At 40.2% G+C, this 16,555-nt stretch overlaps 1 protein-coding gene across 1 annotated transcript; it reads right to left on the bottom strand.

Annotated features, from left to right (window-relative positions):
* Nucleotides 1-6,209: 6,209 nt before the first annotated feature.
* LOC121644958 (phosphatidylinositol 3-kinase regulatory subunit gamma-like) lies at nt 6,210-11,725 on the bottom strand. Its single transcript, XM_041993223.1, has 10 exons — nt 11,374-11,725; nt 9,512-9,623; nt 9,316-9,414; nt 9,041-9,221; nt 8,836-8,952; nt 8,609-8,748; nt 8,332-8,508; nt 8,164-8,238; nt 7,902-8,072; nt 6,210-7,810 (listed from the first exon to the last, which is right to left on the bottom strand). Exons 1-10 carry the CDS (start codon nt 11,426-11,428, stop codon nt 7,537-7,539), a joined length of 1,401 nt encoding a protein of 466 aa, XP_041849157.1. The 5' UTR covers nt 11,429-11,725; the 3' UTR covers nt 6,210-7,536.
* Nucleotides 11,726-16,555: the final 4,830 nt, after the last annotated feature.

Raw genomic sequence — 16,555 nt, 5'->3', positions numbered from 1 at the left:
TGTGTGTTTTAGGCGTGACTCCAAAGGTAATTCGTCCTGCCACCCCCTCTCACCCAGTCAGGTCTCATTTAAATCCAGGACCATAAAGCAAAGTGAGATGAATTTAAACGAGCGAGTTGTACGGCTGAGGTGTACTGACAAAGACAAAGAAAGGAAAGAAACACTGAGTGTGAATGAAAAAAAAAAAAAGAAAAAAAAAAAAAAAAAAAACAACGTGGGGGCTGGGTTTTTACACAGATTTACCTCAAGAGGAGCCAGCGGAAGCTGCACTGTGGTGAATGGCTCGGAGACATGCCAGGTGGAACTGTGCTCTAAAAGTGAGGAAATGTGGGAAAGGGCCAACTTGACCCTTTCAGTCTTCCGTTTTATATTCAAAGGAATGCAAAAGTTGTCAGAAGTACTGTTAGGTGAGGTGACTTTATTTCATTAGAAAGATTAATCTTAAATATCCAAGAATTTATTTCCATCTTATGAAAGTCATAAAAAAGCAAAAAGAGCTTCAAGCAAAACTTTTGGAGCCTTTTAGTCTGTACACAGTAACACCCCCCTGGCAAATATTAAAGCTTGTAAACCATTTTTTGTAGTCATAAGAGTGTTTTAGTACTTGCATAAGGGATTTTCAGCCAAACATCCTGTTCTGGGAGGTTTCTGGTCTGCTTTGCGAACAATGCTCTTTCGAGGTTTAACTGGAGATTTTGAGGTGTGTTTTGGTTTGTTGATCTCTGGCCACTTTATTAGGTGCACCTTGCTAGTACCAAATTGGACCCCCTTTACTCTCAGAACTTTTTCAATTCTTGGTGGCACAGATTCAACAAGTTGTTGTAAACATTTGCTCCATATTGACATGACAGCATCACACAGTTGCTGCAGGTTTGTCGGCTGCACATCCAGGATGAGATTCTCCCGTTACACCACATACCAAAGCTGCTCTATTGGACCAAGATCTGGTGACTGTTGAGGCCATTAGAGTGCAGTGAACTCACCAAGTTCAAGAAACCAGTCAAAGATAATTTGAGCTTTGACATGGTGCATTATCCTGCTGGAAGTAGTCATCAGAAAATGCTCCACTGTGGTCATAAAGGGATGGACATGGTCATAGACATGGCTGTGGTGGTTAAACCATACCATGTTAGTACTAAGGGGACCAAAGTGTGACCCAAATGGAGTGGGTATTTCCTCTTTTTCAGACCATTCTGTGAAAACCCTTAAGATGGTTGTGTATGGAAATCCCAATAGATCAGCATTTTCTAAAATGCTCTGAACCATGCCACGTCCAAAGTCACTTAAATCCCTTTTCTAACTTCAGCAAGTCGTCTTGACCGTGTCTACATGACTAAATGTATTTTACTGCTGCCATGTGATTGGCTGTATAAATATTTGTGTTGAGCAGTTGAACAAGTGTACCCAATAAAGTGGCCAGTGAGTGTAAATATAATGTGTGTTGTTTGCCTCCAGAATTTGCAGTTGTAATTAAATCAATTTTTCCACCTAACATGAACATTAGGTTTTAATTTACAGGCAAATAGAAATCACTTCTAGCAATCTATCCGTGTGAGATTACACGTATCAACCTAAATCCCACTCTTCCTGTGAACTGCTATTTCTTAATTTATTCAAGCTATAAACTGGCTAAATGTCTCCTTCACTTTGCTGTCTTTTTCCACCTCTCAAACTGTCTCAGTAGAAATTAAACCATGCAACAATCATGAAAATAGCATTATTGCACAACAGTCCTATAAGACTGCATTTTATTTAGCTGATTATACCATAAAATAGCTTAGTGCTTATATGAGCTAACAGAAAACAAAGACTTCAGCTATCACAGTTAAAAAAGAAAAAAATATTGATAAGAACAAGGCCGTCTTGCTAATGTTGTTCTGTATATGGTGCAGTTTTTTCCCCCCTGCTCTTTGTGCTCTGTTAGCTTTGTTTGATCTCCTTACTACATAGCATTGTTAGCAAAGTAGCTAAATAAACTCTGTAAGTCATATCTCATACTCCCTTACTGGGCAATTGTGTGTAATAGGGAAAGATAGGGCTATAGGAAAGCGGTGGGCGTATCAATCCAAATATTGATAATACCAATACAAATGTTGGCATTGATATTTATCGATACCAGTGGAATGAGATTGCTTCTTTTGTTTCACTTTCTCTCATACATTCTGCAGCAGACCCAGACGCCTGACCTAGAGTAAATGGGCATTGGCTAAAGTAATTGGCAGAGGCCTTTCAGTATGGTAGAGGATATTTAAGTAAGTAACTGATGAAAGTACGATTTTAGTCATCTTCTGCATTATTAACCAGTTTAATAATTATCCTAAGAGTCACCAAGAAAAAGAGAAAACTTAGGGCCTGTTTACACCACAATGTTTCAAGCAAAATGCAAAACCTTTTCCTTTGTGTATTTAAAAAAACAAACAAAAGCATCTACACATTTGTGCAGAGGAAATGCAAATAGGACCAGAAACCATGTAGCGTGCATGCCAGGCCTCTAGTGGGCAGTGAAACTTTGTAACAACATACCCTAGTGTGCACCTCATCCTCATAAGGCTGGAAAACTCAGCACAAGCATTACGCCAGCCACTAGTTATCTGGCACATTTAAGCTATGTGTCTTTGCTGACAGCATAAAAAATCTACTAGAAACAGATTTTGCTTCAACAGACCAAATAAAATAAAGAGATGTAGCAGCACAAACATGACATGAAGGTCTGCCATTGTTGTTGTTGTTGTGCTTTTTGCAGATTAAGCAAGATGACGTAAAAGATGTCATCATCAACTAAAGATTCTTGTTCCAGTTTACACAGACAGAACTTGCCTTGCTTGCCTGGAGGCCATCAAATCTTACTGTTACCATGTAAACGAGAGGCCAGAACACAACAAAAATTTTGTGTTTTACTGTCTCATGTCATGGTGTAAGCAGGGCCTTAGAGGGAGCCGCGGAACAATCTGCCACTCCACATCAGAAAGGCTTTTTCTCTGATGGTTTTTAAGGCCCACCACAGTACTGAGACAGTAAAACACAAAAGTTTTGTTAAGTTCAGAACTCTCGTTTACACAGTAATAGGGTTTCAGGTGGAAAAAGCCAGAAAGATTTGACAACAGCCTCCAGAGTGAAATTTTCTTGCATTGCAAGGCGAGTCCTGTCAGTGTCAGTATAACAACTGTGAAAAGCGTATCAACAATATCGGACCGTGTGTCAATTAACTATGACCTTAGCCCTGCCCACTAGTGGAGGAATTGACTTAACAACCATGGCAATGGAAAAGATGCATGGAAGGACGAGGATGGTGACGTAAGACGTTTAAAACGGACGTCGTTATTTTTTGTATGCAAGGGAGCATACATGTGCCTTTATGAGGATGTGGTGCACACCTGGGTGTGTTGTTGCACACACAAGTTTCATCACCCACAAAAGACCTGGCATGTGCACAACATCGTCTGGTCCAATTTGCTTTTTCCCAGCAAGGAGCTAGTTTTCATCACGCTGTTGTGTAATTTTTTTTTTTTTTCAAATACACCAAGGATAAAGTTTAACATTTTGCTTATAAATGCTATTGTGTGAACAGGCGTTTTTATAACCCATCTTTACACCTTAGCATTTGACACATTGTTGAGTTTTTAATTAATTTATTTACTGATTTTGCTGTCTATTTAAACTCTTTTATGTTTTTATTTTATGTCTTATTTTATGTTATTTATGCTTCATGAGTTATGCTACTATTGTCTTTAATTGTGATTTTGTACAGCTCTGGTCATTTGTGTGTGTGTGTGTGTTTTTTTAAGTGTTAACAAATAAAGTTGGATTCATTTAGATGAATTCACTTTTAAAGTGCAACTGGTCATTTGTTTCTTTAGTCACCTCAGACACCATAAATTATGCTAAGACCTTGACATAATACATTTATGTCATTAAAATGTATTTAAATGAATACATTTACTGGAATGGAAACAAATATACTGAGTATATTAGAAAAAAATATAATTATTCTTTTGCTTCCACTGTGTAAAATTCAAAATTTGTTTTTATTTCTTTCCTATTGATTCCATTTAATTTTAAATGTTGCCAAATTCTGTCCTAGGGTTTTAACTTATTAATAATCCAAAGAAAAAATGACAAAAAAGAACACTTAACCTCTTCTTGACCAGAGCACCCTGTACTTGAGGTAGCATAAGATGCATGCAATCCAGGAGATATTTGCACACACCAGGAAGCAGCAAACTTAACATGTGGAATGAGAGACTCAGCTAAGACTCTACCAAGAACTGCCATACAAATTAAACAATTCGAACCCCAAGCAGTTATATGTTAAAAAAAAAACATGCACTGTTCGCTTTAGAGCTTCTGCTAATTTCTTCACATAAATAAGGTGTCATTTGAAAGCAACTATGCTGATTATAAAGATGTCTGTTTCATTAATGTGGGCCAAAAATCTTGAGATAGCAGCCACAGAGCAGCAAAAAACACCACAAAATGATAAATCCCGTCTTACTTTTGCTGTTTCCTGGTCAAAACTTTTACCACCTAAAAAAAACTCTGCTGTGTTCTCCTTTGTTTGAAATGAATCATGAAGGTCCTGCTAGTTTCCATGGAGATGGAGGTTTTATAGTGAAGTATTTGCTCTTCCAATCATCAACTGTCTTGGGCTTCACTTCTGGATCCTCATGGTGTTTCTCAGGTGAATTTGGGGCTATCCCTGGATTCTCCTGACTCTGACCATTGATAGAGGTGTCCATCATCAGCCAATCTCTTCCTGAGTAACCTGTGTAACCTGTTTACCTGTGTAACACCTCTATTAAAACATCTGTAAAACTACTCACTTTTATGACTTTTTTTACCTTCTGCTTTTGCACAGTTCCTCATCAGACATTACTTCACGCATTCCTAGATGAATTTAGCTGCTATCCTCTGGTTTTCACTGAAAGTAATGAGATTTTCTTGAAGGAAAATCTTGATTCTGATACTTTTGTTGTAATATCACATGTCTCAGCTTTTCTTAGAGACCAAGATTTTCCATGCAGCCTTTGGGGTTGTGAAGATATACTTAATTTATTTTGGGTATAAGATATCAGACAGGAGGCAGAAAAAAATAGGCCTAGTCAAGAAGAGAGTAAAGCTCAGCTTTCTCAGTTTGATGATGCTTCCCACCTTAGTCACTGAAAAGTAATGGTATGGGTACAGATATTTCTGATACTGGCCTTGTATTCACTTGGTAATTCTTGAAGTATCTCACACTACTAGCACAGGACATATGATGATGGTTGGCTAAAGTAGGCATTTTGTTAAAGTGTTGACATTTAAAACATTAGGTATAAGCCCCCCAAAACACATTTTTCACCAACTTTATAAAGTTGCTCATAATAAGTGAATTTGGAAAGTGAGCCTTTTCTGAGTAACTCCTTCCTGTCTACCCCACACATTTCTTCTACCCACTCTCTCTTTCTCCGTGCTTTGGATCACGCATCTAGAGTGACTCAGCTTTGGTACATTTAGTCCTGTGTATCTACCTACAGTGCATATGGTCAATCCCAGTAGAGTCCTCCAAGCTGACACAGGTAACAGGGAGTAATCCGTGGCCTGGAACTTAGGCTCTTTCTCTCTCCAGTACATCCCTGCCTTCTGCACCTCATTAATCCTCATTTAACACGGTCCTTATGTGATGGTTGAAAGAGGCCACCTGTCGCTGTAGTCACGGAGTCCCGAGGTTTGGGCCATCCAGGGTCATCATCATCATCATCATCTGTGTTTGAAATATTCAAGTGTTTAAATGTGTAACTGTGGATTTGGAGCATGCTATTTGTAATAATGAGATAACGGCTTAATAAAAAATGAGGGGCTGTACTGAAGGTGGCAAATGTCGGGCTGCATTCCTTTCACGGGAACATCAAAAGAAGGTGGCTGTTTTTCTGAATACTGACGTAGGTCCGATGCATATTTTACTGGTGACTTAGTGGCAGTCTGGCAGAGTATGGAAAGAGCCTGCACGTATCCTGCCATTGTCTTTATCGCTTCCTTTCCCTTCCATCTGTCGACAGCGTGTCCTCCGGTGCCCTCGCTGCCTTCTATCTGTGCTGACCCAAAGATAAGCTCATCAAACCACAGCAGCTCCACTACAGCCAGACAGCAAACTTATTATCACTAGTTTCTGAGCTCTTTCCTTATATTGTAAGAATGATTTCATTAAAGAAAGAAACGACGGACTGCGTGAGTTGACAAAACTCTCTGTAGTTTATTGTCTTTCAGCATGAAAAAGGTCAGGATCTCACATTGCTCAGCTTCACCCAAGGAGTTTCCTCAGTCCTCCAGTGGAGTCATATTTTTCAAGAGGCTTCATCAACCTCCTTCCGCGAACCAACGTCAGAAATACATTTAACGGTATCTCTCTATACAAAGTGTCTATTGTCCTCAAAGTTGAAAAATGTGCCAAGTTCAACATGGATTCCTTTCCTCTGAAGCTATGTAGGCTGCATGTCATGAAAAAACATTCATAGCTCGAGCAATGCCACAGTTCAAGTAAATGGAGGCAGGATACTTCCAGACCTCTGGCAGTTCACACAAACATCGGAGGCCACATCATACCGACACCACCGGGGAGAGTGCATTTTTGTGGCAAACGTCAACCTCTCATAACAGCATTACCTTCTCCGCCCCCTGCGCCATCATTATCATCACACATTGCAACAATAGAAATACTGTTGGATTGCACTTTCTTCAAGCTTTCATCTTGTGGCATGTTTATAGAAAAAATATATATAGAATACAAAAAGCTTATATTTCTTTGAATAACAGAATATAACATACAGTACTTCGGATTATGTTTTGATCAGCACATCAGCAGGTGTACATAAATTTTCCCTACCCTTGCCCAAATGCAATTACCACACTAAACGGGATGTAGTTTTTCTCACTATTAAGTGCTTTGGTCAATGGGTATAACATTGAATATGCTTTTACAATGGTTTTTCTACAGTATGTTAATGCTACATAATTATCCACTGTATATGAATGTCTGTTAAGGAAGGGGCGGATGGTTAAGATGCAGCACGACTTTTAACATATTCACACTTGGCATTTTAACCCCCCCCCCCCCCAAAAAATGGTTTGGCCCATTAAACTGATATAATCTAATCAGGCTTGTTAACAGCACCATTTTTTTTTTATCTTTTCCTCTCCTCATATATCTGCAGTAGCAACCCAATATATAAAAACATATTGATCAAATTTGTAAAAACAGATAGTGGAAACAGATATTTTCAGCAACCGGTGAACAAATTTCAGGCTATCAGCTTCCCTAACAGAGAAATAAGGGGGTATCATGGGGGGGCGGGGTGCTTTTGAACAAACAGCACTAAGTGTAAAATTAGCTGGAAAGCTGAAACAGTCAAGCTGACATTCAAGTTCCGGTCCCACGTCATCCCCTTCTCAGAAACCGAAAGAATCACTGTAGTGCAAAATTTTACACAATGCACCTTTGATGCAGACGTTCTCGCAGCAAATAGCAAACACGTCCTTTCTTCTTGTCTCTTCTCTCTTGGGTTACATCTCTGGAGCTGCAGGAGGGAGTCCCGGCATGTGTTTTGGAGTCTGTAACAGTTTGTGCTCCTCTGAGTGTTGAGAAGCAGCGGCTGTGGCTTTGGCTTGTACTGGGTGCGACAGCCGGACATCCAGGGCATCGTTGTGTTGCGCTAAGGAGTGCAGGCGATAGTGCAGGACGAGGTCTTTCAGCGAGCAGTGTGCGTCATAGGGTTCGGCGAAGCCGTAACCGTGCGGCGTGCTGTAGATCATGCAGTGCTTGACCTCTTCATTCACTCTGTAATGAATTAAGAGGCATTAGTTAGCATCACCCAGCCACTTTACTTTTTATATTTCCCTCAGATTGTCCTCCATTGGGGTGTACTTACACAACAGAGCAGGCGTAGCATCCCTGCTTGCTGCTCTCGCGGATCAGGAACGTTCCAGGAGATTTTCCTTGAAGCATCTCTTCAGCTTGCGACCGACTCAGTTCGCCCACAAACCAGCTCGTCTCATCGTGATGTGGCAAATTCTTCTCATCTCCCTTCAACACGTATGTGCTGAAAGAAAAGTTGTTGTATTGTTACACCTGTGCTTCTAACTATTTTAGCTAAAAGTACAATATATGCAGGAGAATTAGTTGAAACGTACTCATCGAGGCTGTCGCTGTGTATCCCCAGCCAATCATTTATCCGTTTCTGCCGCACACCTTTGTGATTAAGCCAGCTGCAAGGAGAGAAGAAAAGTTTTTTTTTGTTGTTTTTCATATGCAAACTAAAGATCTACTGCAAATGAGATGAGCTTAGATAAAGTACTTACTTGAGGTACTGGTCTCTGATGTTGCGTAGCTGGATGAGGTCTGGTCGCAAGCTGTTCATCTTCCTGTCCGTCTCTCTGTAGTACTCCACTTGTGTTCTCAAGTCCTCCTCCAGGTGGATTTTGCTGTCAAAGATCTCTCCAAGACGACACTTCAGCTTCTCATAATTTATCAGAAAGCTGAGGGGCAAAAAGCAAGAGATGCAGCAAGGTTTGAATAAAAGGATATGAGCCAAATGAGCTAATGCTATTAATTTTAGAGCATTACATAATTAAGCACCTCTCCAGCTCTGTGTCAGCATCTGAATGACTGTTCCTCTCGAACTCCTCTCCGTAACGCTCCTGCTCACGACACTGCTCCTCGAAGATCAGCATCGTCTCATTAAAAGCCTCGATCGCCGTGCGCTTCATCTGAATCTCCTGCATTAGAGAACAAATCCTGTCAGAAACCCTTGAGTAGAAGGACTGAAAGGTTTGTGGATAAAAACATAAAAACTGCTTTTTAACCTGCGAGGTCTTTGTGAAGGCTTCGTAAAGATGATCAAACTCCTTAGATTTTTCTTGGTACTGATTGTGGACCTCTTTCAGTTTCCTCCCAGCCACATCAACGCTATCTTCTTTCACCTAAAGTGAAAATTTTCCATTCAGTCACTTGGATCACTTCAACATATTTTAGTTTACATGTCCAAGACAATTAAAAAACGGCACTAACCTGCTGGAAGCGGGACACAGGATGAGTGAGCATCAGATCCAGTGTGGCGTTGTACTCCACCAACGAATGGTGCTGATAGTACCAAATAAGCTCCAATACCGACGTGAACGTGAGGGGGTCCGAGAAGCCGTACTTTCCATCATGGTGGTAAATTTTGATCAACTTGTTTAGCCCGTCTTTCCTGTCAGAGTCACACAATTAGATTAGTGTATAATATAGCGTGAGTCCTGGTGATGCTTTGTTTGGAGGGATTACTCTCCTTTTCTTCAGCTTACCTTAATGTCAGTGTAAAGTCTCCTTGTAGCTTTGTGGATGCGTCACGCACCAGAAAAGAGCCGTCAGGTGTGTCCCGAAGCTTCTCGTTAACCTCGTCCCTGTGGGGAATCAGTTGTTGGTTTTCATTATCATAATCAAAACAATCCAAATGTAGAATTTTTTTGTGAGAATAACTGAGCTCTGTGATTTGTTTACCTAGTTATATCCCCCCAATACCATTCAGCATCCTGTAGCGAATACACAGGTGGAGAAAGGCAGTTGTTGTTCATGGTGGACATCACTGGCTTTGTTGACCTGGGAGGGAGAGCTAAGCACAAAAAGAGACAGAAAAATTATTAAAAAAATATTTAGAGAGGAATCTGTGAAGATTATATCTGTCACAGCATGACCACTTGAATATCCTCGCTAATGCACACTGAGACACCCTTGCATGATGGAAGATGGGAGGGCATGCCCAGGCATGTTTCCAAGACATGTCAAATTGCCAAATCCTGCAAATCATGAGTGTGGTCAGCACTGACAGGGGGAATGCAGCCCTCATTTGTGGATTTTATTAATAACTCATTAAGTATTGGCTTTCAACGCCCTCTTTCTTTTGCAAAGTCCAGTTTTTAATGTTTGCCTTTGGCGCTGTTCTGAATTTCATGACACATAAAAAAAAATACTAAAATGATACTTTGAGCTTCTTGGACCTCCCTTCCTATTCTATAATCACTGCAAGCTTACAGATCATACGTTTTCCATCAACCTTAAAGAGCGAGGGAGAGAAAAAGCTCATTCTGGCTAAGCGTTTCCTTAAAAATGAGAAGAAGAAGGGGAAAAAAAAGAGGGCAAACCGCATCAAGAGGAGGTGAAGGGCGATATATTTCACTGCAGGACAAAAGTGCCTTTCATGAGGCAGTTAGGGGAGAATACAAGAGCACCCTCAGAGAGGAGAAAATGTGGCTTTCTCCCACCATCCAGTCCCCTCTTTTTCAGACCTTAAAATAAACAAAAGGCAGGTGCAGCAGACAGAAAAAAATTTAACTAAAAAAAAACCCTCTGAAATGGCTTCTGGACTCTGTATAATTAAATCTGCACACCTTCCATCACTTCTTCAGTTTATTGCCAACAACCCACTGATTTACAATGAAAAAAAATACATAATTTAACAACCAAATATTCAAATATAATAACTAGTCTGGATAGGTGAGTTAAGTCTTTAAACTACATTGAGAAATTAGCTTTTCTTTGTAGTTACAGGAACAATAAAATACTTCTTATTGTGCTTATGGCCCGCCAGCAGTATGCAGTTCAAGTTTTTCTATTATCTTATGCTTTAGTAAGTGTAGCTAAAATTACACACGTAAAATGATTAATTTTATTCGACTAGCATAAGATTAATTACTTTTAACTTGGCTGTAATAAATTATAATACAAGATTCAATAAGACTCAACTCAAGCCTGCTTAACAACAATGTAATAACACAGCAGTCAAGTGACAAATGTAAATAGAAAAGGAGCTGTTCGTGAGTTTTGCCGGAGTTGAGTCATGAGACGAGCTGTCTCGTCTCCTTGCCCGTAGCCTACTTCCAGGGCTCGCGCACAAATTAAGCACGGCTGGCTGCAGAGGAGAACAAAGCGGTCGTTTCATGCGATGCTCATTAACGCACCCTCAACCAGCCTCTTTTCCCTTCCAAATGCACCCTTTTCCACAAGCATCTGCAAAAAAACATCTTCCACACGGGAGATGCCGAAGTGCGGCAGCGTCGCCCGTCCAAGTTTGTCATATGTAGCTGGGACAAAAGAAAAGGAGGCGAGCCACTGCGCCTGATCCTCCGAAAGGTATTACGTAATTGGCAAGTGAATTGCGCTATGCATGCCTGGGCAATGCCACTGGGGGAGCGCAGCACCAAGAAGCTGGCCATTATAACCCCGTCCTAATGCCTGGGCAGCATTTTGTCAACTTTATCACCAGCATAAAATAATGCTAGCAAAGAAAGAGAGCATGGAGGAAAAAAAGAAACGCATTCCGAAACCCGCAGATCAGACAATGGCTGCCTTTAACCCTAACTTACCTGGTGGTGCTTGATCCATTTCAATGTAGAATACACCTTCAGGAGGATAAACCATTCCTGTTTTACAAAAGGAGTCCAGGTTGCAGTTGTTGTCTTTGCGCCTGTTTAAAGAAAAAATAAAATGCCGCAAAAGAAAAAGTAGGGGTAAACGAATCTATGCTGCTTTAGTGCAGTCGCCACATCCTACATAGATTTGGACGTAACGAAAATTCCTTAGATTCCGAGTCCATAAAGATCCTGGAGTCCCAATATGTTGTCTCAACATAGCCTGTCTAACTGTTCGCGTCTTTTCTTTATTTCGGAGACGCGGTTCGACGGCTCATGACTACTCCTGTGCTGCTGTGCTCCTCTTCTCTTCATCTCGGAAGTGGAGCGGTTTTAAAGGGCTGCTAGCGACATCGTCTTAGCGCGGATCAACCTGCATATATCAGGGAGGGGGAGTTTGTCTCCTTGACAAATCGTTGCCACGTACAAACACAACTTCTCTATTTTATGATAAACACACATTTAAAAGTAACAATATTTTAGAATGATAATATTATTATCATACGGAGAATTAGTATAGCGGAAATGTACAGTATGTGACAACGTTACCCCCCCTAGTGTGTAATGGTACATTCCAGACCGTTTCATTCAGCCTCAAGCTTAGCTGGAACAGCTGAAAAAAGACTTGCAGGACATGAATGGAAAAAAGAAAACCAGTTGAAATCTTTAAATGAAAATAATTAACCTATGCGTGCCCTACACCCCAAAATAATATATATATATATATATATATATATATATATATATATATATATATATATATATATATATATATATATATATATATATTTACTGGTCAGATTTTAATTAAAATGACACAATGCAGCAGGTTTGACCAGACTTAAAGACTCTTAAGCCTGTTTGAGCATTTGACTTTTTGTCTGAGCAAAAGAATAGCCTTCCATGATGGCAACCGTGTATTATTTTCTTGTTGAGCTTGTCAGACACGTTCAGCAGCAAAATGGCATCTTGGTTGTCGCCACTCATAATTATTGCCATGAGCTGTGACACGAGATGAGGTCATCTTGTTGAAGAAATGATTGCAGGTGTGTTACCAACAACAATCCTTTGATGAGTGTCAGACTTTGGAAAACTGATTATTTCAAGATGAGACATTTTTTATCTTCTATGTTTCATATACTAAAAATGGTCCATTACTGTCTAGTTGTGTATTCATGTTGAATGAATACATGCATTGTGTCATGACACAGGATGACATTGTGCTGTAAATTTAAACAGCCAAGGCCTAATCCACCAGCTGACATTAGTGGCTGCAGAGAGTGAAACAAGGCCTGTTTGGTCAGAGGTCTGCCTCTGTTGGTGTCCAGGCGTTTATGACCAACTCCCTTTTGACCTCAGCGCAGAGAGTTAGGGGAGGCAATTGCCTCCAGCATTCCTGTTCCCCCCTCCCCCCCATCAGTGTCCAGTCAGAGCTCAAAAACTGCTTGAACTACCATTATTGAGTTTATTGTCAGGGGAAAGCACAGCCATACCACAAACACAAGATGCATCAAGCAGACACAAACTGAGTTTATTCCAACTATATTTACATTTTTTTAAATAAAAAAAGCAACAGTCTATAATTAACCCAACAGATTGTATCTAAACGTTGTTAAGCCTTTCAAATAGTTCAAGAGGTAGTTTTTTTTCATGCACTGATTCATTATTTGAGAGATATTACACAGCGTGCTCACGTGTCTGTCTGTTTAGAAGTGATGTATGATATATTATGCCTTCCACATCTTCATACTTCTGCCTCCGAGCATGTCATGGCATGTCACTTGGCTGCCACCCAAACACCCCAACCCCTCCCTTAATGGAGCACAGAATTCACCCCCTGTAACTTCTGGGGCTGCCCTGTGTGATGCATTTCACTACCACCACTGTGTAGAAGGAAAACTACACTGGGTCGGAGGATATGTTAGTGGGCAGCAGTGATGAGTGTCATTTTACATTGCAAACACTCTACAAAAGTTTTGGTTAAGCCCTCATCTCTTTATATATTGCTAGAAAAACAGGGAAATATGTATAATGATTTATCAATCGTTTGCAAACATAAGTAGAAAGAAAAGAAATCTGATCCCCCTTAGGCCTTGTTTACAATCCAAAACTTTTCCCTTTGTGTAATTTGGAAAAATTTTGCATTTATACGACAGCAGAATGAAAACTTTCTCAGTGCATACAGAAAATGCAAACAGGGCTGCAAAAAGTAATAAATGTAGTGTGTAGTAATGTTGTGTGCATGTCAGACCTATAGTGGGCGGTGAAACTTTGCAATAACACACAGCATGTGTGCATTACAACCTTATCAAACCTGCCACTTGTTTTCCCAGGTCTTATCCAGGTGTCGGTGGGGTGTTGGTCCGATTGGGGACACGGTTTAGTTGGGGAAGGAGGGGGGGGATTAATGAAGGAGAAGAAGACAAGGCACACAACGAAGAAGAAAACGCCTTCATCCATTGGTCAATCCAGAACAACTTTGGTTTCTAGTACATACCAGCTGGCGGTCTTGAGTTGACCAGAATTCTATTAGAACTTTTACCGAGTTCTTCCACGTCTGACTGCAACCTATTTCTCCTGTCCAGAGCCGCCTATCGCCCCACACCTGCTCATGTTTTAGTTGTGTTTAGCCACGATGCTGTTTGTTTTGAAGTCCACTTCCTGTATTTGGTCTACTTGAAGCTGACCTGCGTTTGTAGGTGGGCCGAGTCTGATTCTGTCTTTTGAATCAGAATTTGTTTGTGTATTTACAATAGTCCAAATAAATTTTCCGAGCAAACGGACTGAGATTTGGATCAAAAAGGCTGGCGTGAATGTGCCCTTGGTAACCCTCTACTTGTACTGAGGTCTATTGATTATCTGGAGCATGTAACAGGTGTGTTATCTGATGCTATAAATGATGCAAGAGAAACAGGTTTTGCTTTAAGAGGCCAAATAACTTAAAAAAAAATTAACAGCACAAAAAGGAACAAGGAGGTCTGGCACTGGTGTACGCAAATGCAAGATGACATGACATCATTGTTGCCAAAAGATTCCAGTGTATGTTTACACAGACAGAATTTGCCTCATATTTAAAAAAACTTTCACTCTAGAGCCCATTCTCAAACCTTTGGGGTTTCGTCCCCTCAAAACTGTGTCACAGTGTAAATGAGAAGCCAAAACTCAACAAAACTTGTGTTTTACTGTCTCAGAGTTGTTGTGTAAACGGGCCTTGGACAAACTTTATGTCATGTCTTCTCAGGAATAGTTCTCTAGACTTCTTGAAAAATGTTCTAAATCTCTTCTTTGGATGTTGGCTGCCTCCTCTGTTTTCTGTCAAGATGATGCCGCATTGCTTCAGTGTTGAGATCTGGGCTTTGGGGTGGATTCATCACACCATCAGATCTATGACCACCGATTTCTCCTATCGATCAAAGCAGATGGCCGCCCATCCTGAGTCAGGTTCTGTTGGAGGTTTTCTTTTCTGTTTTTTCTGGAATCTTCCGTATACTACATGTGGACATCACATTTTTGGTTGCCTGTACAGGTATGTCACAGTTACTTAATTTCACAATTAATCCCAGTATTGAAAGCCACAATAATTTTTGTAAAGACTCCTCACTATTATCAATTCCCATAAAGATCATGTCTGAACTTTAATGGCAGATCAGCACAACTTGTGCAAGGAACAAAAATATGAATGTGCTAGAAAAGAAAAACTTTAGATTTTTTCTAGCTATATGTGGACAATGGATTTGTTTTAGCTATATAATTGAACTAATATAATTTGGATTGAAGTGTCTATAAAAGTGCCTTGTGATGAGTTTGTTGTGAATTAGCACTATATAAATAAAGTTGAACTGAAAAGAATTTTCCGTGCAGTTCTTGTGTCATTTTGCATACCTCAGCCTTTTCTACCTGTTTCCCTTCTTCTTGATAGCCGCCCTTCCATGGAGACCATTTCTGATGTGGCTTCAGTGAACAGTATGTCTTAAAGACATCTCATCTCCCATAGATAGTTTTTAGTTTTGCCCTTTTTTCTTTTCTCCATCTGCTGTTGAGTTTTGTCAGTGTTTTAAACCCACGCTCCACATCATGCTGAGATATGCCAAAAGGTTTATGATTCACCTCATGGTACAAAAAACACAATCCTATGTCTGTCAAGCTGTCTTATCTTTGGCATTTTCATAGCTCATGCAACTCATTTTAAAAGATTTCAAGAAAATTATATTCTTGGAAGTAATATATTTGGATTATGGAGTGTTTTTTTTTTGTGAGAGCACCTTTAGTGTTGTGTGCGTGCGATGGTCAGCGTGAGAGAGGGCCGGCTTGTGGGATAAACCTTTAGGCTCTGCACCCCAGATCCAGGCAGTCCTGATGGGATCAGTGAAGGCTAATCGTAAGATTAACAGGATAGGCTGATACTGCAAGCCTACCAGCTGCCAGCTAGCTGATGTGACTCATCTTGATATCCACTGCCACAATGTACCACCTGAGTGTGGTGGTGCTGGGATAGTCGGCACGAGCTTTAAAAAACAGACAGATGTTTCTCTGTGTTAAATGCAGATAACAGCTGAACTCTCATTCTGTAGGATTTACATTTTTTACACTGCTCTGAGAAGAGCCATTATGAACAACAAATGGTGGGAAAAGTGGGTAGATTTATTTCTAGTTTGGGTATTTTTCTGGGAAGCTGTGTCCAGGAGATTGACCAAGCATGATTTATTTGGTGTTGTACAGATTATTAGGTCAGTGTGGTTCAGTGTGTGGTATGTGAACTGTGTTGAAAATATGGAACAAGCATTAATCCCCTTATTTAAGAGTGTTAAATGTGTACGTGATAAGCCTCCTGCTGTCATTCATATAGCCACAATAAGTCAGAACAACCTATTTGACATGCCTTTTAGAGTAATGCCTTTTTAGATTTAGTTCATTAATAGTGTTAAAGAACAATGTTCATCTGTTGTTTTTTTATATTTTCTGTCTTGTACAAAGTAGGACACATTTTTATCTTGTTTTGTTTTGTTGTCGCCGGTCAGAAAAAGGCTCACAGACACAATACAGAGAAATCATGTCAGAGATTTGTTTAGTTCACCAAAGTCAGAATCTGTGTCATGGTCTTGCATTGTATCCTTGAGTGAATTGCACGTCTCTCAAA

The sequence above is a fragment of the Melanotaenia boesemani genome, chromosome 8 (assembly GCF_017639745.1).
Source record: "Melanotaenia boesemani isolate fMelBoe1 chromosome 8, fMelBoe1.pri, whole genome shotgun sequence".
NCBI lineage: Eukaryota > Metazoa > Chordata > Actinopteri > Atheriniformes > Melanotaeniidae > Melanotaenia > Melanotaenia boesemani.
The sequence above is the reverse complement of the archived record's forward strand: the minus strand, read 5'-3'. Positions and strand labels throughout refer to the sequence as shown.